Source organism: Amblyraja radiata, chromosome 7 (assembly GCF_010909765.2).
Source record: "Amblyraja radiata isolate CabotCenter1 chromosome 7, sAmbRad1.1.pri, whole genome shotgun sequence".
Classification (NCBI taxonomy): Eukaryota; Metazoa; Chordata; class Chondrichthyes; order Rajiformes; family Rajidae; genus Amblyraja; species Amblyraja radiata.
Window position 1 is genome coordinate 74,614,490 of NC_045962.1, and position 21,209 is coordinate 74,635,698.

Sequence of the window (21,209 nt, forward strand, 5' to 3'; positions counted from 1 at the left end):
ATCACTACAGGATGGATGGGGGGGATTGGTGCAAGGTAAATGGAGGGTGGGTCAGTACGGGATGAATGGGCGGATCAGTGCAGTATGAATGGGGGGAGAAGTGCAGGATGGATGGGAAGGGGGGTCAGTACAGGATGAATTGGGGGACCAGTGTAGGATGGATGGGGCGGGGCGGGGTGGGGGGGGGGGGGTGGCAGGAGAATCAATGCGAGGTGGGGAGGGTGATGAATAGATTGGGGGGCGGGGGGGGTAGAGGAGGTGGGGAGGAAGGAAGGTCAGCGCTCCTGGGACAACATCGCCCCGCTGCCTTGGCCGTCCCTGTCCAACGCCAAAGTGCCGCCGCCTCCATGCCACCGCCTCCCTCCTCCGCCAGCCGACAGGAAGGTGCGGGGCTGAGCGGTGCAGTTCAAAGATCCTCTAGCTATAGGATCTGTCATGCAGCTGCTTCAGACGGCGGAAGGAGGCCTCCGCCTCTCCCTCCCTCTCCTCCCGGCCTCGGCGTGCGGGAGGGGTCGTGAAAGCACCGTTGGCGGATTTGCGGCCGCTATCAACGATCTTATATAGCTCCGCTATAAGATCTTTGGCCGCTATCGCCCTGATAACCGCCACTGCTTGCAAATCCGCCAACGGAGCTTCCACAACCCCTCCCGCACGCCGAGGCCGGGAGGAGGGAGAGAGGGAGGTTCCTTCCGCCGTGCAGGAGAAGGAGGCGGTGTAGCCGCTATCGCGGCCGCTGTTGCCACTGTTCGGAGCCCGTCATTTGCTTCGACCCTTCGCCACCACGCACCCAGTGTCTTTGCCCCACAATCAAAGTTACTAGACGAATACAGCTGCCGCCGCCGCCCGACACGAAACGTCATGTTCCTTTTCACCAGAGTTGCTGCCTGACCCGCGGAGTTACTCCAGTTTTTTGTGTCTTATCGGTATAAACCAGTATTTGATTGCCAAGACGGGCAAAATGAGTCGGCATTTAGGTTGCCCGGCTGCACTTTGAGTGGTCAATCGCACCCGGGCAACCTCCAATTTCGAGCCCTGGATGCTAAAGGGGTCAGCGGTTGGGCCCAGATTTATGTCATCAATTAGGCTTAGAGCATCAAATATTTTTTGGTTTTCCGATAATATTGAACTGGTGGTGTAGAGGCTATAATAGTGAATATGGGGGAAAATCGAAAGAGTCTTTAGTTGGATATTGTCAAGATAGAATAAAACAGGAAACACAGTTTGTTAGGTGTAACAAAAGCCGAGTATTTGTTAAATTGTGAATAATTAAATAGTGTTCATGTTCAAAGGGACTTGGTCCTTTTATGCAAATCATGGAATGTCAAAATATGCATGTAGTGGACAGTCAGGAGGCCAAGGTCCGTTACAGGGAGAAGGCATGAGAATGAGATTAAGAGGGGAAAATGGACCAGCTTTGATCGAATGGCGGAGTAGACCAGGTGGGCCTAATGGCCTAATTCTGCTGTCTGATGATCTGTGATCGTATGATCAATGGGATGTTAGTTTTTATAAGTGAGTTTGCAAGAGGATTTTGATTGCACAAGTGACAAAGTTGTATTTGTACAAGGCCTTGATGAGATCACATCTGGAGTACTGTGTCCAGTTTTGGTTTCCTTAGGAAAGGATTAACTTGCAATAGAAGAACTGCAGTGAAGATTTGTTGAAGGAGACTGGGACTATTTATAGGAATGCGAGGAGAACTAATAAGAATTATAAAAACTTCTTAAAGGATTTGGCAAATTAGATGCAGGGAGTATGTTTCCCCAACCAATGGATTCGAGCAGAAGGTACAGTTTGAGAGTAAGGTTTAATATGAAGCTACGAAGAGGAGGGCAATCTTCACTTAGTTGGTAATGAAAACCTTGGAATGCTCTACAACAGAGCCGCGGGCACTTGGTTATTGAGTTCATTCAAAATCAGAGATTTCCTGATATTATGGAAATTGAGGGAAGTGATGAATATGCTTAGTGTTGAGATAAAAGTCCATCCATGATCTTTAAGTGATGGAGCATGCTTGAAGGACCAGATGGATTATTCTTACTTCTTGTGTTTTATTCAAAAAAAACCATGAACAGAATTTAATCATGTTATCTGCTTTTGTAACAGTCGTCCCCTGTCCACAAAGCGAAGTCCAACTGGGAGCACAGTATCACGAGGTAAGATGAACGACTAATTTGGTTTAGTTATTAATCAACATAAAATGAAATGTCACCATAGTTCAAGCTACAAGTTTCCTTGGGACAGGGTACATTTTCCAGTCCCTCAAGTTGCCTGTTAGATAATATGTGATTGCCAGAATTTCATTTATTTACATAGTAATGATTTCTAATCATATGAAATGTTACACTGGATTTCATAGTGCCATATATCATCAATGCTGGAATTGAAGCCACTTACTTGCAGCTACAATACTTTCCCCTCTTGTTTATACTCTGAACTTCTGAGAGTATAAACAAAAGACTAATTCTTCTTAGCTAAGTAGAAGTAGAAGGGAATTCAATGTTTTCTCCTTGCCCAGAGACCATTGGATCTTAGTCCCTGAAAGAGTTGTGGCAGATCCTGTTTGTCTGAGTTCACAGATCTACCCAAAATTGTATTGTAACTAAATACCCAAATTATGAAAATAAGGTAATTCATGCAAAGCATGTTAAAACTGTCTGAAGACATGAATTCCCACACATTTCAAGAATAAATTACCGAGTATATTATAGCTATCTTTCTATCCATCTCAATCTCTAATGCCAACTAGAGAGCGACCCTGACCTACCATCTACCTCATTGGAAACCCTCTGACTATCCTTATTTGGACTTTACTGCACTTTATCTTGCACTCAACATTATTCCATTCATCCTGTATCTGTACACTGTGGACAGCTTGATTGTAATCATGTATAGTCCTTCCGCTGACTGGTTAGCATGCAACAAAAAGTTTTTCACTGTACCTCAGTATATGTGAAATAACCTGAACTAAATTAACTAAACTAAATATACTGAACTTTGCATATCTTCCAAGTAATATGAAAAGGAACCTCCCAAATAATATTTTAGAGTAAGTATTTTGTTTGCGTACAAATCAGCAGACAAAGGGGCTAATCAAATATTTTTGATTTTAGAAACATAGAAGGTGCAGGAGTAGGCCATTCAGCTCTTCGAGCCAGCACCGCCATTCAATATGATCATGACTGATCATCTAAAATCAGTACCCTACTCCTGCTTTCCCCCCATATCCCATGATTCCTTTAACCCTAAGAGCTAAATCTAACTGTCTTGAAAACATCCAGTGAATTGGCCTCCACTGCCTTCTGTGGCAGAGAATTCCACAGATTCACAACTCTCTGGGTGAAAATATGTTTCCTCATCTCAGTCCTAAATGGCCTACCACTTATTGTTAAACTGTGACCCCTGTTCTGGACTCCCCCAACATCAGGAACATCTTTCCTGCATCTAGCCTGCCAATCCTTTAAGAATTTTGTATGGTTCTATAAAATGCCCTTTCATCCTTCTAAATTCCAGTGAATACATGCCCAGTCGATACATTCTTTCATGATATGTCAGTCCCGGGAATTAGCCTGGTGAACCTACACTGCACTCCCTCAATAGCAATAATGTCCTTCCTCAAATTAGGAGACCAAAATTGCACACAATAGTCCAGGTGCGGTCTCACCAGGACCCTGTACAACTGCAGTAGGGACCTTTCACTGTTTGCTCTTCCCAATGCATTACCTCCATTTACTGCTGCTACTTATTGTTTTCCTGTAATTAAAACCTCAAGTGCATCAAATCTCAACTGCTTGGTCCAATTTTGTGGCACCTACAAATAATTTAAATTTAGCACTTACAAATAAATCTCCTTCCATTCACAAACGGTTTGTAACCATTATCTTTTCAAGCTCTTAAAGAGCCAATTTTGCTATTATTACTTGGAACTCATGGGCATTCACTTTATTGATTATGTGGGGTTTTGCCTGAAGCCTCATAGATTACATCAAAGATGCTGCCCTCATTGTCCTTAAAATTCATAGTTGTTTGAGTCTGGGAATGATTGACAGGAGAGCAATGAGGTTCATCTAATTGTACAGATATTTAGGATGATTGGCAGGATTAAATTGTTGCAGATGAGCTGATAAATATTGACATCCCCTCGCATTCCTTGATAGGAAAAATATTCCATCATTAATTGGAATTCATTTATGGACTTCAGTCACTAACAAAGGACCTCAAATCTTTTCCACTTTCTCTTCCTTCAAATGTCATATTACTGTCAAATGAACGCAATGAGTTAAAGCAAATGCGTGTTACTGATTTATTCACCTTCATTTCTTATATGTTGATGGGTAATTGTTTCTGCCACACATCCAATTTTGCGTGATCTAAAAATTCTAAAATAAGTATAAAAGTGAATATTAACTTTATACTTAGAAATTATTTGTTGTGAGTTATACAAGAATTATAGAATGAGAGGAGGGATAATGTGGACTTTAGAAGTTTTAGCTAAGGCATTTAGAATGCCTAAGTGTATAGAGAAAAAGGTAGTATTTAGTTCGAATACGATTAACAGTTAGATGTGCTGCAAAGTGTGAGGTTATGAACAACGGGGTTAGTATCCTTGAGGAATAAGATTACATGTAGCCAAGGTTCAGCTGATTCATCTTGTGGGATCAGGTCCTTGAGTTCTTCATTTGCAACTGGTGTCAATAGAGGATTGTTTTGTAGCAGGAAAAGGCTTCAATTGAGACTTCTGTTGATAAATCATCGAGGGACATTGAAGTTAGCTTCAAGCAAGGTAGACAAAGTCTTTTGCAGGAAAGTGGTGGATCATTTGTGTTTTACTTTTATTTTGTCTGTTAAGATAAGCACTTCAGTTTCATTATCTTTGCGATCATCATTCAGAATTTACCACCAAATTTTTAATGCTCTTTTTTTGTTACTTTATTTTATAGCTTCTACAGTTAGTGGAAAACCTGTATCCACCACGGGTGCTCTGCAACGCTCTCGCAGCGACGTTGATGTGAACGCAGCCGCTAATGCCAAGTCACGTTTAATTGCAACTCCAAGCAACACACCTGGACATTTTAGCGCGGCTGCAGCTTTACCTCCAGGATCCTATGCTTCCCTAGGTAACGATTAGGCTTACATAAAGTTTCTGGGACTGATGATTTTTCTAATTCTCCTATGGAAATTCAAGTGCTTTGAAACACTACAATATGTTTAATATTTAAATTTAGGACTAGATATAAAACTTAAATTAGTATTCTTTTAGAAGAACTTTTCATTTAGATTCAATTCCTCAACCTTGTATGAACAAAGACTGTTTCAGTAGCAAGATATTGACTGTAAAAAATGCAATATCAGCCAGGTTTGTGATGCATTTATTTGTAAGAGAAATGTTTATTCGTGACTGGTATCTCATTACAGATTAAGTTATTTCTTTGTGCCTGACAATTACAATCAATAGGTTATTTGCCAATCACTTTGGTGGATTTGTTTTCAAGAAATCTTGAAACAATGATATCTTATGAAATGTTTCAGTAAAGCTGAATTACAATATGTTACCAAATGTACACAGCTTATTTTTGTGTGCACATCAGATCGTGAAGTTGTAAATTTGTGCGAAGGTATCAAGTCATAAGGTAATGCTTGCCTTCTTTGTACGAGGCAATGAGTATAAGAGTCAGGATTTCATGATGCATTTTGTAGGTGGTTGCTTAAGACATATTTGGAATACTGTATGCCATTTTCATCGCCCCATGACAAGAAAAATGTGACGGCTTTTGAGAGAGTGCAGAAGGGTTTACTAGAATGCTGCCTGCCTTAGAAGGTATCGGCTATATGGAGAGGTTGGACAAACTTGGATTGTTTTCTCTGGAGCGTCAGAGGCTGAGTGGAGACCTGATAGGTACAGATAGGGTTGATAGGTATAGATAGGTCAGAATCTTTTTTTTCCAGGGTGGAAATGTCAAAGACTAGAGAGCAGAGCTTTAAGGTGAGAGGAGATGTGTGGGGCAAGGTTTATACACAGAGTGATGGGTTGCTTGTACGAACTGCCTGGGATTGTGGTGGAGGCAAATACGATAGTGGCATTTTAGAGCCTTGTGAATAGGCACATGGATATGTGGAGTATGGAGAGAGATAAATCTCATGCAGGCAGAGGAGATTAATTTAAATTTGCATCATGTTCGGCATGGATTTTGTGGGCCGAAGGGCCTGTTTCTGTGATGTACTCTGCTATGAATTATTCATATCAAATAGTGTTAGATCACTTTCTATATCTCTGAAAGAAAATGCTTCGAACTTGAAAGATTATGAGTTTACAACCCATAATTGTTAGCACTACGCTAGAGTTGTATTGCACAGACAGAGGGTATTTGGCCCAACCTGTTCATGCAAAATAAGGTGCCCATCTAAGCGAGCTCTGTATACTTACCTCTGAATCTTTTCTATCTACTTGTCCAAATGACATCTGAATTTTGTAATTGCAGCTAACTCTACCAATTTCTCTGGCAAATTATTCCATATATTCACTACCATCTACATGAATAATTTGCCCTCCGATCTCTCTTAAATATTTCCCATCTCTTATATCCGTGGCCTCTAGTTGTCCACAAGGAGGGGGGGAAACTCTGGTTATCTACCTTATCATTGCCCCTCATTTTATGAACCTCCATAAACTAATAATTTAATTGGGGCTGGGGAAAACAAGCCCAATTTATCCAATTTCTCCCATAACCCAAGCCCTCCATTCCTAGCAGCCTTCTGGTGAATCTTCTCTGCACCTTCTCCAGCTTAATCACATCTTTTTGCAATATGGCTCCCAAAACTGCAACAATACTCCTGGTGAGTTCACACCAATATATTGTGCAGCTGTAACGTGATAGCCCAACTCCTGTACTCGAGTGCTGTGACCTATGAAGGCAATCATGCTGTATGCCGCCTCACCAGACTGTCTGCCTGTGCTACAACCTTGAGGGAACAATGTACATGTACCTCTGGTTTCCTCGGTTCTACATCACTACCCAGGGTCCTGTCATTCATTTGTGTTTGTCCTGCCATGGTTTAACTCTCCAAAATGCATCATCTCGAGTTAAATTCCATCTACCATTCCATGTCTAACATTCCCTGAGCATAAGATCAATGTTAGTGTCCTCCTTTTATTTTAAATACATCATTGAATACTTATTTTCTTTGTCATGAGTTTAGATTTTTGAATTTTTACTTGCAAAGTATTTCTAAAAGGTCTTTATTGGGATCACTTTACATAGTATCACACTCCATCTAAAGAAACAATGCTGATTTGTTTTGCAATGTAAGAGAGACATAGTTTGATGGTTTTCAGGTCTTTTTGCTACTATTACCCAATTTGTGCCTTCCACAATTTTAGAAAAGTATTACAGCTTCATAGGCTTCTTTTGTTTACTATAGATTAAATTAGCGAGCTCATCTTTGCTAATCTTACTAACATTTCCCTATCTTCTTTTGCTGAAAGATGGCACATCCACTAAAGCTGAGGGTAAGCAGCTTGTTTTCTGTTACCAGCTGTCTGTCCCATTTTGTGTATTCTGGCTGGTATCTGTGACAACACAATTCTTTTAGTGGTTTCCATCTGTGACTATAATTGGTACCTCGCATGAATTGTTGCATGGTAAAGCAAAATATATGTATAAATAATATATATATATATATATATATATATTTCCTCAGTTATATCTAGCAATGTTAACCATCTTTTATTCACAGTTTGGATTTGTGGAGTTGATGTTGCAGTGGTTGGACTCTTCAATATAAAATGTACTGAAAATATATTTGTTATCAGTGTTAACAATGGTTTTGAAAGTTTAAGACCTTTCAAATTTTAAGTTAGGCGGCCTTTCAAATTAAATTCTCTTGTCTGAAGGTAATTGCAGTGCTCTTTAAATATTCAAATGAAGAGAGCTGAATCGATCTGTAAATTAGTAGTAACCATTTGATCAGATCAAACTATGTCAACGTTGTTGCTGATCTTTGGAATTTATTGAGGAAAAAACATGTGGCTGTGGTATTGTTGAGTTCACAATCCCATTGTTGAAATTGCAGCGTGATCAAGATAACGTGTGGTGAAATCTGCGTTAGAATGAAAGCTGCAGGTCACATCAGGCTGACAATATTCATGAGGTGTTATTTTGAAAGGCAGAGTAAATAATAATTCAGCAGGATTTATTTTATCCTAACTTTTTTGTAATGCGGGTTATTGGACATTGTATGAATAAATTAACAAGAAAAATAAAATAAATGGGGCAGAAAACAAAACCTGACTTTTCTATTTTCGAGACGTCGTTTTTATTCAAGGTATCAAATTTTGGATATCAAAAAGTATCAGCTTTAAGATCAAAGTATTGAATGTGTCTGATTATGCAATTATTTGTTGTTTCATTACATTGTCTTCCTTTTGTACATACAATTTTGTCACAATTTCAATTGTTTACTCCATTTAAGGTGCTTCCACAATGAAGGATGGTAAGAGTTGTGCAGGAATTGCGCTTGTGAGCTTAGGCTGTGGCAGAGATGGCATCTTATTTTGTTAATTTGCTGATTGAGAGCAATTTTCTATTAATTGCTGACATTTACAGTTAATTTCTGACACCTAGACTATATATAATTTATTTCCACCGTGCATTTAATATGCAAAGGCAAACGGGTAGTTCTAATACTTATTTGTTGAACTGCTTGATATAACTAGAGATGAAAGTTTATACTGCTCTTGTAGCTGCTTGTAGTTTATCTAATTTGCTCTAACTTCAGTTCTAATGTGCAGAGTTCTGAAATTGGCTTCATGCATGTAGCTCAAACTAGTTGTCTGCGTAATATAATTAAATTAAAACATGTTGAAGAGGAGCTTCAGAGTATTTTTCCATTTTAATAACTTAAAGTATTGCAAAGAGCCCCTGTCAGTTTGTGGAAGATTATTCAGTATAATAGTCAAGATAACTGAAGCAAACTCATTTATCATATTCCTTGTGTATATTTCCAACTATATGGAAGGATGTTAATGATGCTGCATTGAGTATATATGGGAGTGCATACTGACACGATTTCCAACCAGATAAGCCCTGGTAGTATGAAGAGGTTGTTTGTAAGGGCGACTACTGTGAGTAACCTTTCGATACACAAATACACAGATACACAAATTCTTGCAGCCACCTTAAATTGGAACTGTCATGTCAGTAGCAAGTAACTATTATACCTATGAAAAAAGTTTTTCTTTTGCATGTAGATGTTGAAAGACCCGAAACACCCAATGACCCCAGGTTACATCACTGATGATGTGTTCAGGAGCATCTATCGATGTATTTGTATCAATGCAATCATTAACATTAGCTCCAGTCAGAAGCACCATTATGAAATTCTGAATTACCAGATTTATTACATTTTATGGCTATTATTTCCACAATTCTCATGATACAATATTATTTCACAAATAATAGTAAACAACTGATGCCATAGCCAAGTGACTGTTACACGTGTGTGAAGGAATTGCAGATGCTGGTTTAAACCAAAGACACAAAATGCTGGAATAACTCAGCGGGACAGGCAGTATCTCTGGGGAGAAGGAACGGGTGACGCCTCGGGTTGAGTCTGAAGAAGGGTCTCGACCCGAGGCGTCACCCGTTCCTTCACTCCAGAGATGCTGCCAATCCCGCTGAGTTACTCCAGCATTTTGTGTCTATCTTTGACTGGTACACATGTATGGCTACCTAGTCAAATACAGTGCCCTCCGTAATGTTTGGGACAAAGACCCATCATTTCTTTATTTGCCTCTCTACTCCACAATTTGAGATTTGTAATAGAAAAATCACATGTAGTTAAAGTGCACATTGTCAGATTTAATAAAACCCATTTTTATATATTTTGGTTTCACCATTTAGAAATGACAGCAGTGTTTATACACAGTCCCCACATTTCAGGGCACCATGATGTTTTGGACACAGTAATGTCATGTAAATGAAAGTAGTCATGTGTCGTATTTTGTTGCATATCCTTTGCATGCAATGACTGCTTGAATTCCGCGATTCATGGACATCACCAGGTGCTGGGTGTCTTCTCCGGTGATGCTCTGCCAGGCCTGTATTGCAGCCATCTTTAGCTTATGCTCGTTTTGGGAGCTTTTTGTTTTGTTTCGGTTTTCTCTTCAGCATATAAAAGGCATGCTCAATTGGGTTCAGATCGGGTGATTGACTTGGCCGCTCAAGAATTTACCATTTTTTAGCTTTGAAAAACTCCTTTGTTGCTTTAGCAGTATGTTTGGGATCATTGTCTTGCTGTAGAATGAACCGCCGGCCAATGAGTTTTGAGGCCTTTGTTTGAACTTGAGCAGATAGGATGTCTATACATTTCAGAATTCATTATGCTACTGCCATCAGCAGTTGTATCATCAATGAAGATAAGTGAGCTAGTACGTTCAGCAGCCATACATGCACAGGCCGTAACACCCCCACCACCGTGTTTCATAGATGAGGTGGTATGCTTTGGATCTTGGGCAGTTCCTTCTCTCCTTCATACTTTGCTCTTGCCATCATTCTGATATAAATTAATCTTCATCTCATCTGTCCACAAGACCTTTTTTTCCAGAACTGTGGTTGCTCTTTTTAGGTACTTCTTGGCAAACTGTAACCCGGCCATCCTATTTATGCGGCTAACTGCAAGATGCGGTTTGCATCTTGCAGTGTAGCCTCTGTATTTATGTGCATGAATTCTTCTGCAGACAGTGGTCATTGACAAATCCACACCAGACACCTGAAGAGTGTTTCTGATATGTCGGACAGGTGTTTGGGATTTTTTCTTTATTACAGAGAGAATACTTCTGTCATTAGCTATGGAGATCTTCCTTGGCCTGCCACTTCCTTTGTGATTAGTAAGCTCACCAGTACTCTCTTTCTTCTTAATGATATTCCAAACAGTTGATTTTGATAAGCCTAAGGTTCGGCTGATGTCGCTAACAGTTTTATTCTTGTTTCTCAGTCTCATAATGGCTTCTTTGACTTTCATTGGCACAACTTTGGTCCTCGTGTTAATAAACAGCAATAAAAGTTTCCAAAAGTAATGGAAAGACTGGAGGAAAGACAAGGTGCTGAGAGCTATCTTATACCTGCATAAAGGAGGCAATTAAACACACCTGTGAAGCCCTATGTCCCAAACATTATGGTGCCCTGAAATGGCCGGACTATGTATAAACACAGCTGTATTTTCTACATGGTGAAACCAAAATGTATAACAATGGCCTTTATTAATATCCCACAATGCTAAAAATGAGAATCAGGATTAAAACTAAATGCTAGAAATCTGAAAGAAAATCCTGGAAACACTCAGCAGATCAGGCAGCATTTAGGGGGGGAAAATCACATTTCAATTCAGTTTCTGATGAGTATTTGACCTGAAAAGCTCTGAGTGTTCCTGGTATTTGTATTTTCATTATTGCAAACATTGATCCTCGTTTTGCTGCGGGTTGAGCCGAAATGATCTTTTCTATTTTATAATTTCTACAATGCATTCTGTGTGTGCATAATTGTATTATATAAATCACATTGTGACTGTTAGGACTGGGTCACTTAGCTGATGCATATCTCACAGCTGTTCCTGCATCATATCTAGGGTATTTATCTGATGTCTATTGGACTTCTCCTGCATTTTGACTGAATAACAATTAGTGCATTTGGGATAGTTTGGTGATAATGTCAGCAAAACATGGTTGTGGACAGATGTGGCTTAATGCCAGAAGTATTTTGAAAAATAATCAAACCCCTTTATGAATCATACCCATCGCACCTTTATAGACTATAAGTTTACAGTTGGATTTGGGGAGCCTGAAGTTTGTTTAAAGAAAAAGTCAAACCAGTGGGTTACCAGTGAATATGATAGGCTTGGATATTGTAGTCAATTTAAAAATAAGGAACCTGAAATGGCAGTAGATGGAGGAACCAACCCCAGCGGCAAGACCCTCTCCATGTTGGGTGTTATCTTGACTTGGGAATGTTATTGTTCCTTTTGCATTGATGGGTGTGATTACTGGAGATAGACACAAAATGCTTGAATAACTCAGCGGGTCATCCAGCATCTCTGGAGAAAAGAAATAGGTGACGTTTCGGGTTGGAATCCTTCTTCAGACTGGAAAGTAATGACTGGAACATACCGCTCGCACTGTGTGAGTTCCTTCAGCACTTGCACTGCAATATTTAAGAAGATAGTACACCTCTACCATCCAAGAGATATTAAAGATGGATAATGAATGTTGGCCGGGCCAACTGTGCTAAGTAAATCTGGAGACAATAGACAATAGGTGCAGCAGTAGGCCATTTGGCCCTTCAAGCCAGCACCGCCATTCAATGTGATCATGGCTGATCATCCCCAATCAGTACCCCGTTCCTGCCTTCTCCCCATATCCCCTGACTCCACTATTTTTAAGAGCCCTATCTAGCTCTCTCTTGATAGCATCCAGAGAACCTGCCTCCACCCTCTGAGGCAGAGAATTCCACAGACTCACCACTCTCTGAGAAAAAGTGTTTCCTCGTCTCCGTTCTAAATGGCTTACTCCTTATTCTTAAAATGTGCCCCCTGGTTCTGGACTCCCCCAAGATTGGGAACATGTTTCCTGCCTCTAGTGTGTCCAAGCCCTCAACAATCTTATATGTTTCAATGAAATACCCTCTCATCCTTCTAAACTCCAGAGTGTACAAGCCCATTTTACAGTGTTGTGAGACGTGTCCCCCCCCCCCCCCACAGACTTTTCTGATCTTCCCCAAGACATAAATGTTTTGATGGATAAGAAAGAGTAGTCTTGATCAAGCCTTGCTTTCTTTAAATGTGTTCAACAATTAATTCCAAATCTTTCCTAATCTTTTCTACATGCTTATCATTCAAGTTTAATTTCTTCTGATTTTTCAAATCAAAGTGTAACTGCAAATTTTATTTTTCATTTGTTGAGATTTAATGTATCGTTTGAACAGTAGGGATCAACATGAATTTGAATGTGATAATTTTCTATCACTTTTGCTTCTGCAATGTTATATTTGTTTAACCCATGCACTAAGCACCTGTGCACTTGTATGTAATCCATCCTTGTGTTAGTTCCTCTATTTACGAACATTTGATTTGAAAAAAAATCCTAATGTCACTAACGTCTTCAATTGATGAATGTATATATTTTTGCTGTAATGAACATCGTACCATTCTCCATTTTATGAAGTACTTTAGGCCAGTCTTATTACTTTAAAATTCCATAAAACAAAATATTCGTAACTTGAGGAATGGCTTTTGACGCTGTACTAGATAGTAATATTTAAGTTCAGTAATGGATTAAAGTAAAATGAAATGTTTATTTAATATTGGTTGATTATAGATATGCCATTGATCCACAGAATTAATTTGTTTTATGTAATGAATTAAATGCATATTTTCAAATGTAACAACAGCTTGTGTTGGAATGCAGTACTGTTTTTAGTAGTACAAATAAATGCTGGTGCTGCTTGTCTTATTATATACAAACTTTTTTATTACTTGAGCATCAACAAAATTAGTTACCATCTGTTCATATTTTAAAAATGTTTATACAGTGGACATTTTCTAAGACCGATACTTTCTCTTCCAGTATTTATAGGTTGGAAGATAAAATATATGAAAATTTGTTGTGTATCACTGTAAACATTGACTTTTCATCTACATTAAAAACACTAACCTTTTCAAAAGGTTATTTACCATGGTTTGCAGTTACTGATGCCAGCTGTGCAAGTACAATTGTTTTATTGAGTAAATATGTTCTAGATCATGTGCGTTTGAATGAAATTAGCTGCACACTAAGCACCTTTGGCTGTCTCAGTGTTTGCTCTATGTATAAGTACTGGGCAGTTGTTGAGTCAATTATTACTAATTCAACATTGATTTTTGTGTAATTATCTAGATTTTAGGTGTATTTTATAATTTTGCTGTTCTGTGATCCACTTCTAATAAGCTGAAATGTATATAGGTTGTGAAAATGGTTTGGAAAGGTACATAACTAGCATTTGCAAATTACAGAGATATCTGTGTATATATACAGGTCGGGTACGCTCTAGACGTCAAAGTTCTGGGAGTGCCACCAGTGTTGCCAGCACACCCGCTGATACCAGAGGTCGTAGCAGAGCTAAAGTAGTTTCTCAGTCCCAACGTAAGTGAAACAAATTACTACTGGCAAGTAATATAATTTGCCGTAATACATGTGTGGCATGTTTAATTCGTTAGACCAAAGAACTCCAGAGTCACGTAACTTTGTTGCACTATGAAGAATGGTGCTGTGTAGTTCTGCCCCCTTGAGGGAAAATAATGAAACCTATTTTTGTACATGGTATGCATTGTTCGCTGTGGTGTTGATCACAGTAATCTAGTGAAAACTTTCTTGCTGATACTTGTTTTGACTGGAAATTATGCTATTCCAGAAGAACATAGACAGATTAGTGGATTTGATAGATTTGCGATTGAAGCATTATTCTCTAATTTTATAGTTGCACATTTTCAATTATGATCCATCCATTTGTCTAATATATTTTAGAGTCATAGTTACAAAGCGCAGAAACAAGCCCTTTGGCCCACTCGTATCAAGGCTGGCCATCGTGTTTAAGTTGCAGAAATATTCACTTTCTGTATATAGGTCCTAAATTGTCTGCTCCTTTAAAATTATAGTCATTTATTCGATTAAACCATTTAAATTACTGCTATACAGTTTTTTTTTTTTAAATTTTCAGGGTAATTAACTTGGAGTCACACAAATATTTTTAACACCAATTTTGAATGACAATAGACAATAGGTGCAGGAGTAGGCCATTCGGCCCTTCGAGCCAGCACCGCCATTCAATGTGATCATGGCTGATCATCCCCAATCAGTATCCTGCCTTCTCCCCATATCCCCTGACTCCGCTATTTTTAAGAGCCCTATCTAGCTCTCTCTTGAAAGCATCCAGAGAACCCTCCTCCACTGAGGCAGAGAATTCCACAGACTCGCCACTGGCTCAGTTTGTGAAAGTGACCAAGCAGGGGTATGAGAGAGGTTTTTGTGATAGAAACTATTGTTTATGTACAATATTGTGAAATATTAAGTAGGAGCTAATTACTAAATAGCATGCTGCATTAACAGTCTGAATATTTAATGCTTACAGAAAGATTCAGAGATAATATAGCAGAATTCTAGAATCCATATTTTAGATGTGTTGCCACGTGGGCAGCAAACAAAATTCTTGAATCATCAGCACTAGCCATGTTGTCTTGGGAAGGCAAATTATTGTCATTGTCCCTTCAGCTATGGCTGAATGGATGAGGATTCAACCCTATCAATTTGCGATTTGATTTGAGGATGGTAAGAGCAGAGTAGTTACCTTCCCAGGGTGAGATGCATCTTGTCAAAATACTTTATTTAATGCATCTGTAGAAGCGAGAGAGAGAATCCTCGTATACCTGACAAATCTTCTCAGATACGTAAGAAAGTAAATCTGCTGATGCATTTTGTTGATCACTACATCAATGTGAAGGGACCAGGTTAGGTTGTTGATGAGATGAATACCAATGATCTAGAATCTGTTAACAATGCCTACACCAGCTCTGCTGAGGAGGACAGGGTTATATCCAACCCCTCACTTCCATGAGTCAACAACCAACTATTTTGCTTGCTGACATTATCCAGAAGAGATAAGATTGCAAAAATGACTATTAGACCCCTTCCATAATGGGATTTGTCACATTGTCTAATGGGCATGGAAAAGGAAATGATTGTGAATCTAAGTTAGAGAATTTATCAGGGCAGAAGATTGAGGGGGGATTGACAGTGAGTTCATAGGAAATGAAATCAATCTGAAAACAAATGGAGATGCAAGGAACTATAGAAGTTTTTTTAAATTTTAAGTGCTGGAGATTCAATGGACCATGCATCTCTGAAGAACATTCTTGCTATTGATGGAGTGCAGAGTTGGTTCTCGAGGTTAATTCCCAGGATGGCAGGACTATCATATGTTGATAGAATGGAGCGGCTAGGCTTATACTCTGGAATTTAGAAGGATGAGAGGGGATCTTATTGAAACATATAAAATTATTAAGGGATTGGACATGCTAGAGGCAGGAAACATGTTCCCGATGTTGGAGGAATCCAGAACCAGGGGCCACAGTTTAAGAATTAGGGGTAGGCCATTTAGAACGGAGATGAGGAAAAACCTTTTCACCGAGAGTTGTGAATCTGTGGAATTGTCTGCCTCAGAAGGCAGTTGAGGCCAATTCTCTGGATGCTTTCAAGAGAGAGTTAGATAGAGTCAGCGGAGTCAGGGGATATGATGAGAAGGCAGGAACGGGGTACTGATTGTGGATAATCAGCCATGATCACATTAAATAGAGGTGATGGCTCGAAGGGCCGAATGGCCTACTCCTGCACCTATTATCTATTGTCCATAACATGGATTTTTCCTGTCGCAGCCTCTCTTCTAGCTTTCTCCCCTCCACCAGGTCCTGACACAGAATGTAACCTATCTGCGTTCTCCAGGGATGAGGCCTGCCCCACTGAGATACTCCAGCACTTGTGTCTTTTCAAGGAAATAAAATACAACTTTTAACCATGAAATACTCCTGAGATATAATCATTCTGTAACATCTGAAAATAGTTGTGGCAGCTCTTGTCGTCTTTGTATTTATTCAATCATTCTATTAAATTATACCTATCCTTTTATCTGCTTCCATGCCAAGGATCCAGATCAGCTAACCCTGCTGGCGGTAAGGCTCTTCTTCACTACAAGACTAAATTAACCTGCTGTCAAAATAAATGCTTCTATTTGTCATTGTAATTGGGTCATATTAACAATTATAGCATTTTATTCATCCTGTGAACCACTTAATTGAAAAAAAAAATCTGGCACCTTCCTGTTGGCAAAAAAAAACATGAAATTTTGAACATGAAATTAATGATTCCTGCACTTTTTTAAATATATTTGGTAATCTCATAAAATGCATAAAGTGAAAATATATCCCGTCCCAAGTAAATTTATAAACATTTCGACCTTTTAATAATTAGTTGTCAGGGCTTTGCAGTGTTTTACAGGTAATGCAATAACCAAAAGTGGACAACATGCACATTTGCCAGTTCATGTCTTTTTTTAAAGAAAATTATATTTTGGGTAACAGTTTATCAAGGATTGATTTGTTTAGCACTTTTGCTCATTTTGGTTCTTTGCAATTTTCTCTGATCTCAAGAAGTGCAGCAACTTGCCCATTGCAGATTCTTCTTGTTTTAACTCTCCTTTTATTGCTTTTTATTTCAGCTGGAAGTAGATCAAGTTCACCTGGTAAGCTCCTCTGCAGCACTTACTCCGGCATGAGCGGTGGACCTCCGAGAGTTTCAGTTGCACCACAAGCATCCGAGAAGCGCAGCAAGATCCCTCGCAGTCAGGGGTGTAGCAGGGAAGCCAGCCCCAACAGATTGGGGTTAGGTAAGACAAATATCAAGATTATAATTGTGTAATTTTTGTTATGTGCTTTCCAAAATGGATATTGTCTAACCTTGTTGAGGCGATTGTTCTGCTGACAGGACAGGATGAAAAAAGACTTGCTGTGTTCTTCCTTTTCCCTTCTGGTGAAAATGTTGCAACTTCATGAATAAGCAGGCTTCTTAAATTACAGCATTGAATGTGGATGATTTCCATTATAATTGCTAATGCAGGAATTTATAATAAAAGTATAAAGAATATTTTGTATTCAAATTGGTATAGAATCATTGTCCCCAGCTAGTTAACCCTAGTTTAGTTGTAAACTACAATGTTTTTGAAATATGCATGCAAATAATTACGTTGAAAAATGAATGGTGCTTACCTTTTTGCCTTTTTCCTTTCTGTTTCTTCTGATCATGAAATATTCATGATGAAATGTTTCAGGCCAATTATTGTTTTGATGTATGAAGATCTGTTTAATCCAGTGTTGCCAGTTTTATTGAATAACTAGTGTATATGGAACAAAAGTGACAAAGTTGATGTATTAAGAGTCTATAAAATCATACAGTTTGCCTTTTTTGTTTTTCTTTTTGGTTAAGAGCTCAATATTTTTCCTGCTTAACGTTCCAAGTAAAAAATAAATTTCATCCCCTGCTTTCATTCAGTGTAAGTTGTTATGGTGAATCTATTATTAATTGTTAAATGATTGAATTTCAATTTTGACAGAATGCCTCAAAAGCAAGAAGTTATTAAAATGAGGGTTGTTGCTTTGTAAACTGACACAAACAATGATGTGAAGTAGTTTTTAATTTCCTAAGCTACAAAATGCTTTTTTTACCTATCGCTGTCAAAAGAATGTGCGAAAATCAAAATGTGTTATTTAATCCATCTATCTATCTATATCAATATATCTATCTTTTCACGTCAATGGGATATCACAGCAAGTCCTTCAACAGGAAGGGGAGGGCCAATTGGTACTGCAATTGGAACTGCTGCGGCAGGCAGGGGAAGTGCAATTGGAAAAAAAAATTTAAGTCCACTGCTGAGGGAGACAGGGGAGTGCTGGAATCTTACGTTCGGCAACGGGATGAGTTGGGGAACCACGCCTCCTGTGGGGGCTACGGGTTAGTGATGCAATATTGTTTTGGGGGACCAGGCCTCCTGTGTGACAGGGCTTGGTCTAGTATACTATTAAGGGTCTCATCTTGTATGTATGCGGTATGCATGTTTTGTATCTTCCTCAAAACGATACGTGCTAGTGCTTAAATTGTTACATATTCTAACTCGCATTTTTACCGTCCATGCCATACTTGGGTTCACTTAAGATTTCATACTATATTTCATGTTATTCACGATTAAAGTTTAAAGAAAGGCCAAAAAACGCTTCTCATGGAGAGCCTTTTTCCAGCAGCTTCCAGTGATGTCACAATGCCATCTCATAGATGTCCAATGGATCTCATTTACAAATGACAACACAATGGGACGTTGCCAATGGTAACCGCAGCTTCACACAGAGAGCCTTTTTCCAGCAGCTTCCAGTGATGATGTCACATTGCCACTCACAGTGCACCAATCACAAGGGGCTCTCAAGCTGCCGATTGCCACAATGACATCACAATGGGACATTGCCAACGGTAACTGCGTATTCTCACAGCCAGCATTTTTCTAGCAGTTTCCAGTGATGATGCTATATTTCAAAGCTTTAAAAATGCCAACTTTAACAAGATTTTTACTGTTAAAAATCTTTCCTGCCAGCTTCCAACACACTTCGATACAAAGTTGCAAAACAGGAACACTGAACTTCTCAGCTCAATGGGATATCACAGCAAGTGCTTCAACAGGAAGGGAGGACCAATTGCAATTGGAACTGCTGTGGCTGGCAGGGGAAGTGCAATTGGTCTGTGCTGAGGGAGGCAGGGTATTGCTGGAATCTTGCGTTTGGGAATGGGTTCAGTTGCGTTGGTGGAACAAGTGAGTGGTGGAGAATTACGTTGGGGGGAGCTGCACTTGGGTGTGTGTGTGTGCTTGTATGTTTTGTATCTTCCTCAAAAAGCTAAAAACATAAATTTTTACATATTCTGACACATTTTTGCCCTCCACGCCGTAATCAGGCTCACAATATTTGATGCTATATTTCACATTATCTACACTATTACTAAAACTCTCATCTTGTCCTCTTGCAGTTTGCGTTTTTAAATTTGCTCTAAAACGGTACCCTTTATCGCTAGGATTTTTTCGCCACCTTACCGTTGTCCTCTGCTTCAAACGCACCAAGTTTTGTTCCGATCGGTGAAATATTAGAAAAATTATTGGTCTGTTGTTCGCTGGGATGGCGACGCCCCTTCCGGCACCCGCTGTCAATCACCGGGTCGAGGAGAATAAAGCCCCGGAGGCCGGGCTGAATCTGTGAGCACGTCCAGAAGCCGCCCGTCCACTGACGGCGAGAATAAAGCTGAAGGAGCGGAGTGTGGGCTGTGTTCCGCCGACTGGCCGCTGAGTGTGGCTGTGTTCTGCGTGCGGGGGCTGGCTGTGTTCCGCGGGTGGGGGCTGTTAGTGCGACAGGCGCTGGGGACGCTGGCCGCTGAGTGTGTCTGGAGCCGGTGGGGCCGGGAACACACACACACACACACACACACACACACACACACACACACACACACACACACACACACACACACACACACACACACACACACACACACACACACACACACACACACACACACACACACACACACACACACACACACACACACACACACACACACACACACACACACCTCTTCCCCCCCCCCCCACACACACACACACACACAAAATCGCCTTCTCTCTAAATTCCATGCATCATTTCACAAGTTATTAATCAAAATGTTCAAAAAACTTGGAATAAAGTAACTGCTTATTCCCTGTGCTTACAGCTGTGACGTCACAATGGGATTATAGCCCTGCTCGCGACATTGTTGCTATGCAAGTACACTGAATCCTGCTAGCCCTAATCACAGTACACTGATTTCTGCTAGCTAACAAGTGCAATTGCATTTTTTAAAAGTTTAAAAATGAGGGAGGGTGCATAAGGCGAAATGAGCAGCCCCTGCGCAGTTATCGGCTATGGGTGAGTGGTGGAATATTGCGTTGGGGAACGGGTTGCGTTGGGGGGCCAGGCCTTCTGTGTGACAAGGACCCAACGGGTCCCATTTGGCCTAGTATCTATTAAAAGTCTCATCTTGTATGTATGTGTTATACTACCCTTGTCAAAACACTACATGCTAGAGTTAAAATGTTTACAGATTATTACTCTCATTAACCCAGTCGACAAAATAAACTGCTTCACTTCACATTTCATGCTATATTTCACATGTTATAGCGTTTTAAAAATAGCTAAAACCAAGTTTTTAAACGGCAAACTTCCCTAAACCCGCTTCCAGGGACATCACAAAGGGGGTGGGTGGGCAGCCACCAAGGGGGAGTGGGTGGCCACCAGCTTCCAGTGATGTCGGGGAGGGCCGCATTTAAATTAACGTTGCCGCTTTTTCCGACCCGGGCTTCTACCCGTGGCGCCCCGGCTGTGGCTTTACGCGGCCATCATTTTTTATCCCCATTTAGTTTAAACTCTTGTGCTCTCTCTCTCTATCTCTCATGCACGCTCAGTCTATGGAGGAAAATGATGATTTGCACCGCTTTTTTGAAAAAGTTCCATTGGCACAAGGGCTTCTTCTATATCTTGTCAATATAACCAGCCACAGAAAGACT

At 39.9% G+C, this 21,209-nt stretch overlaps 1 protein-coding gene across 1 annotated transcript in view; it reads left to right on the top strand.

Moving 5' to 3' along the window:
- The window catches only part of clasp1 (cytoplasmic linker associated protein 1), a 193,340-nt gene that overhangs the window by 104,008 nt on the left and 68,123 nt on the right, over positions 1-21,209 (top strand). Inside the window, 5 exon segments of the mRNA XM_033024813.1 lie at positions 2,107-2,156; positions 4,941-5,117; positions 14,063-14,170; positions 16,723-16,749; positions 17,295-17,462. Of these exon segments, the coding sequence (XP_032880704.1) occupies positions 2,107-2,156; positions 4,941-5,117; positions 14,063-14,170; positions 16,723-16,749; positions 17,295-17,462 (530 nt within the window).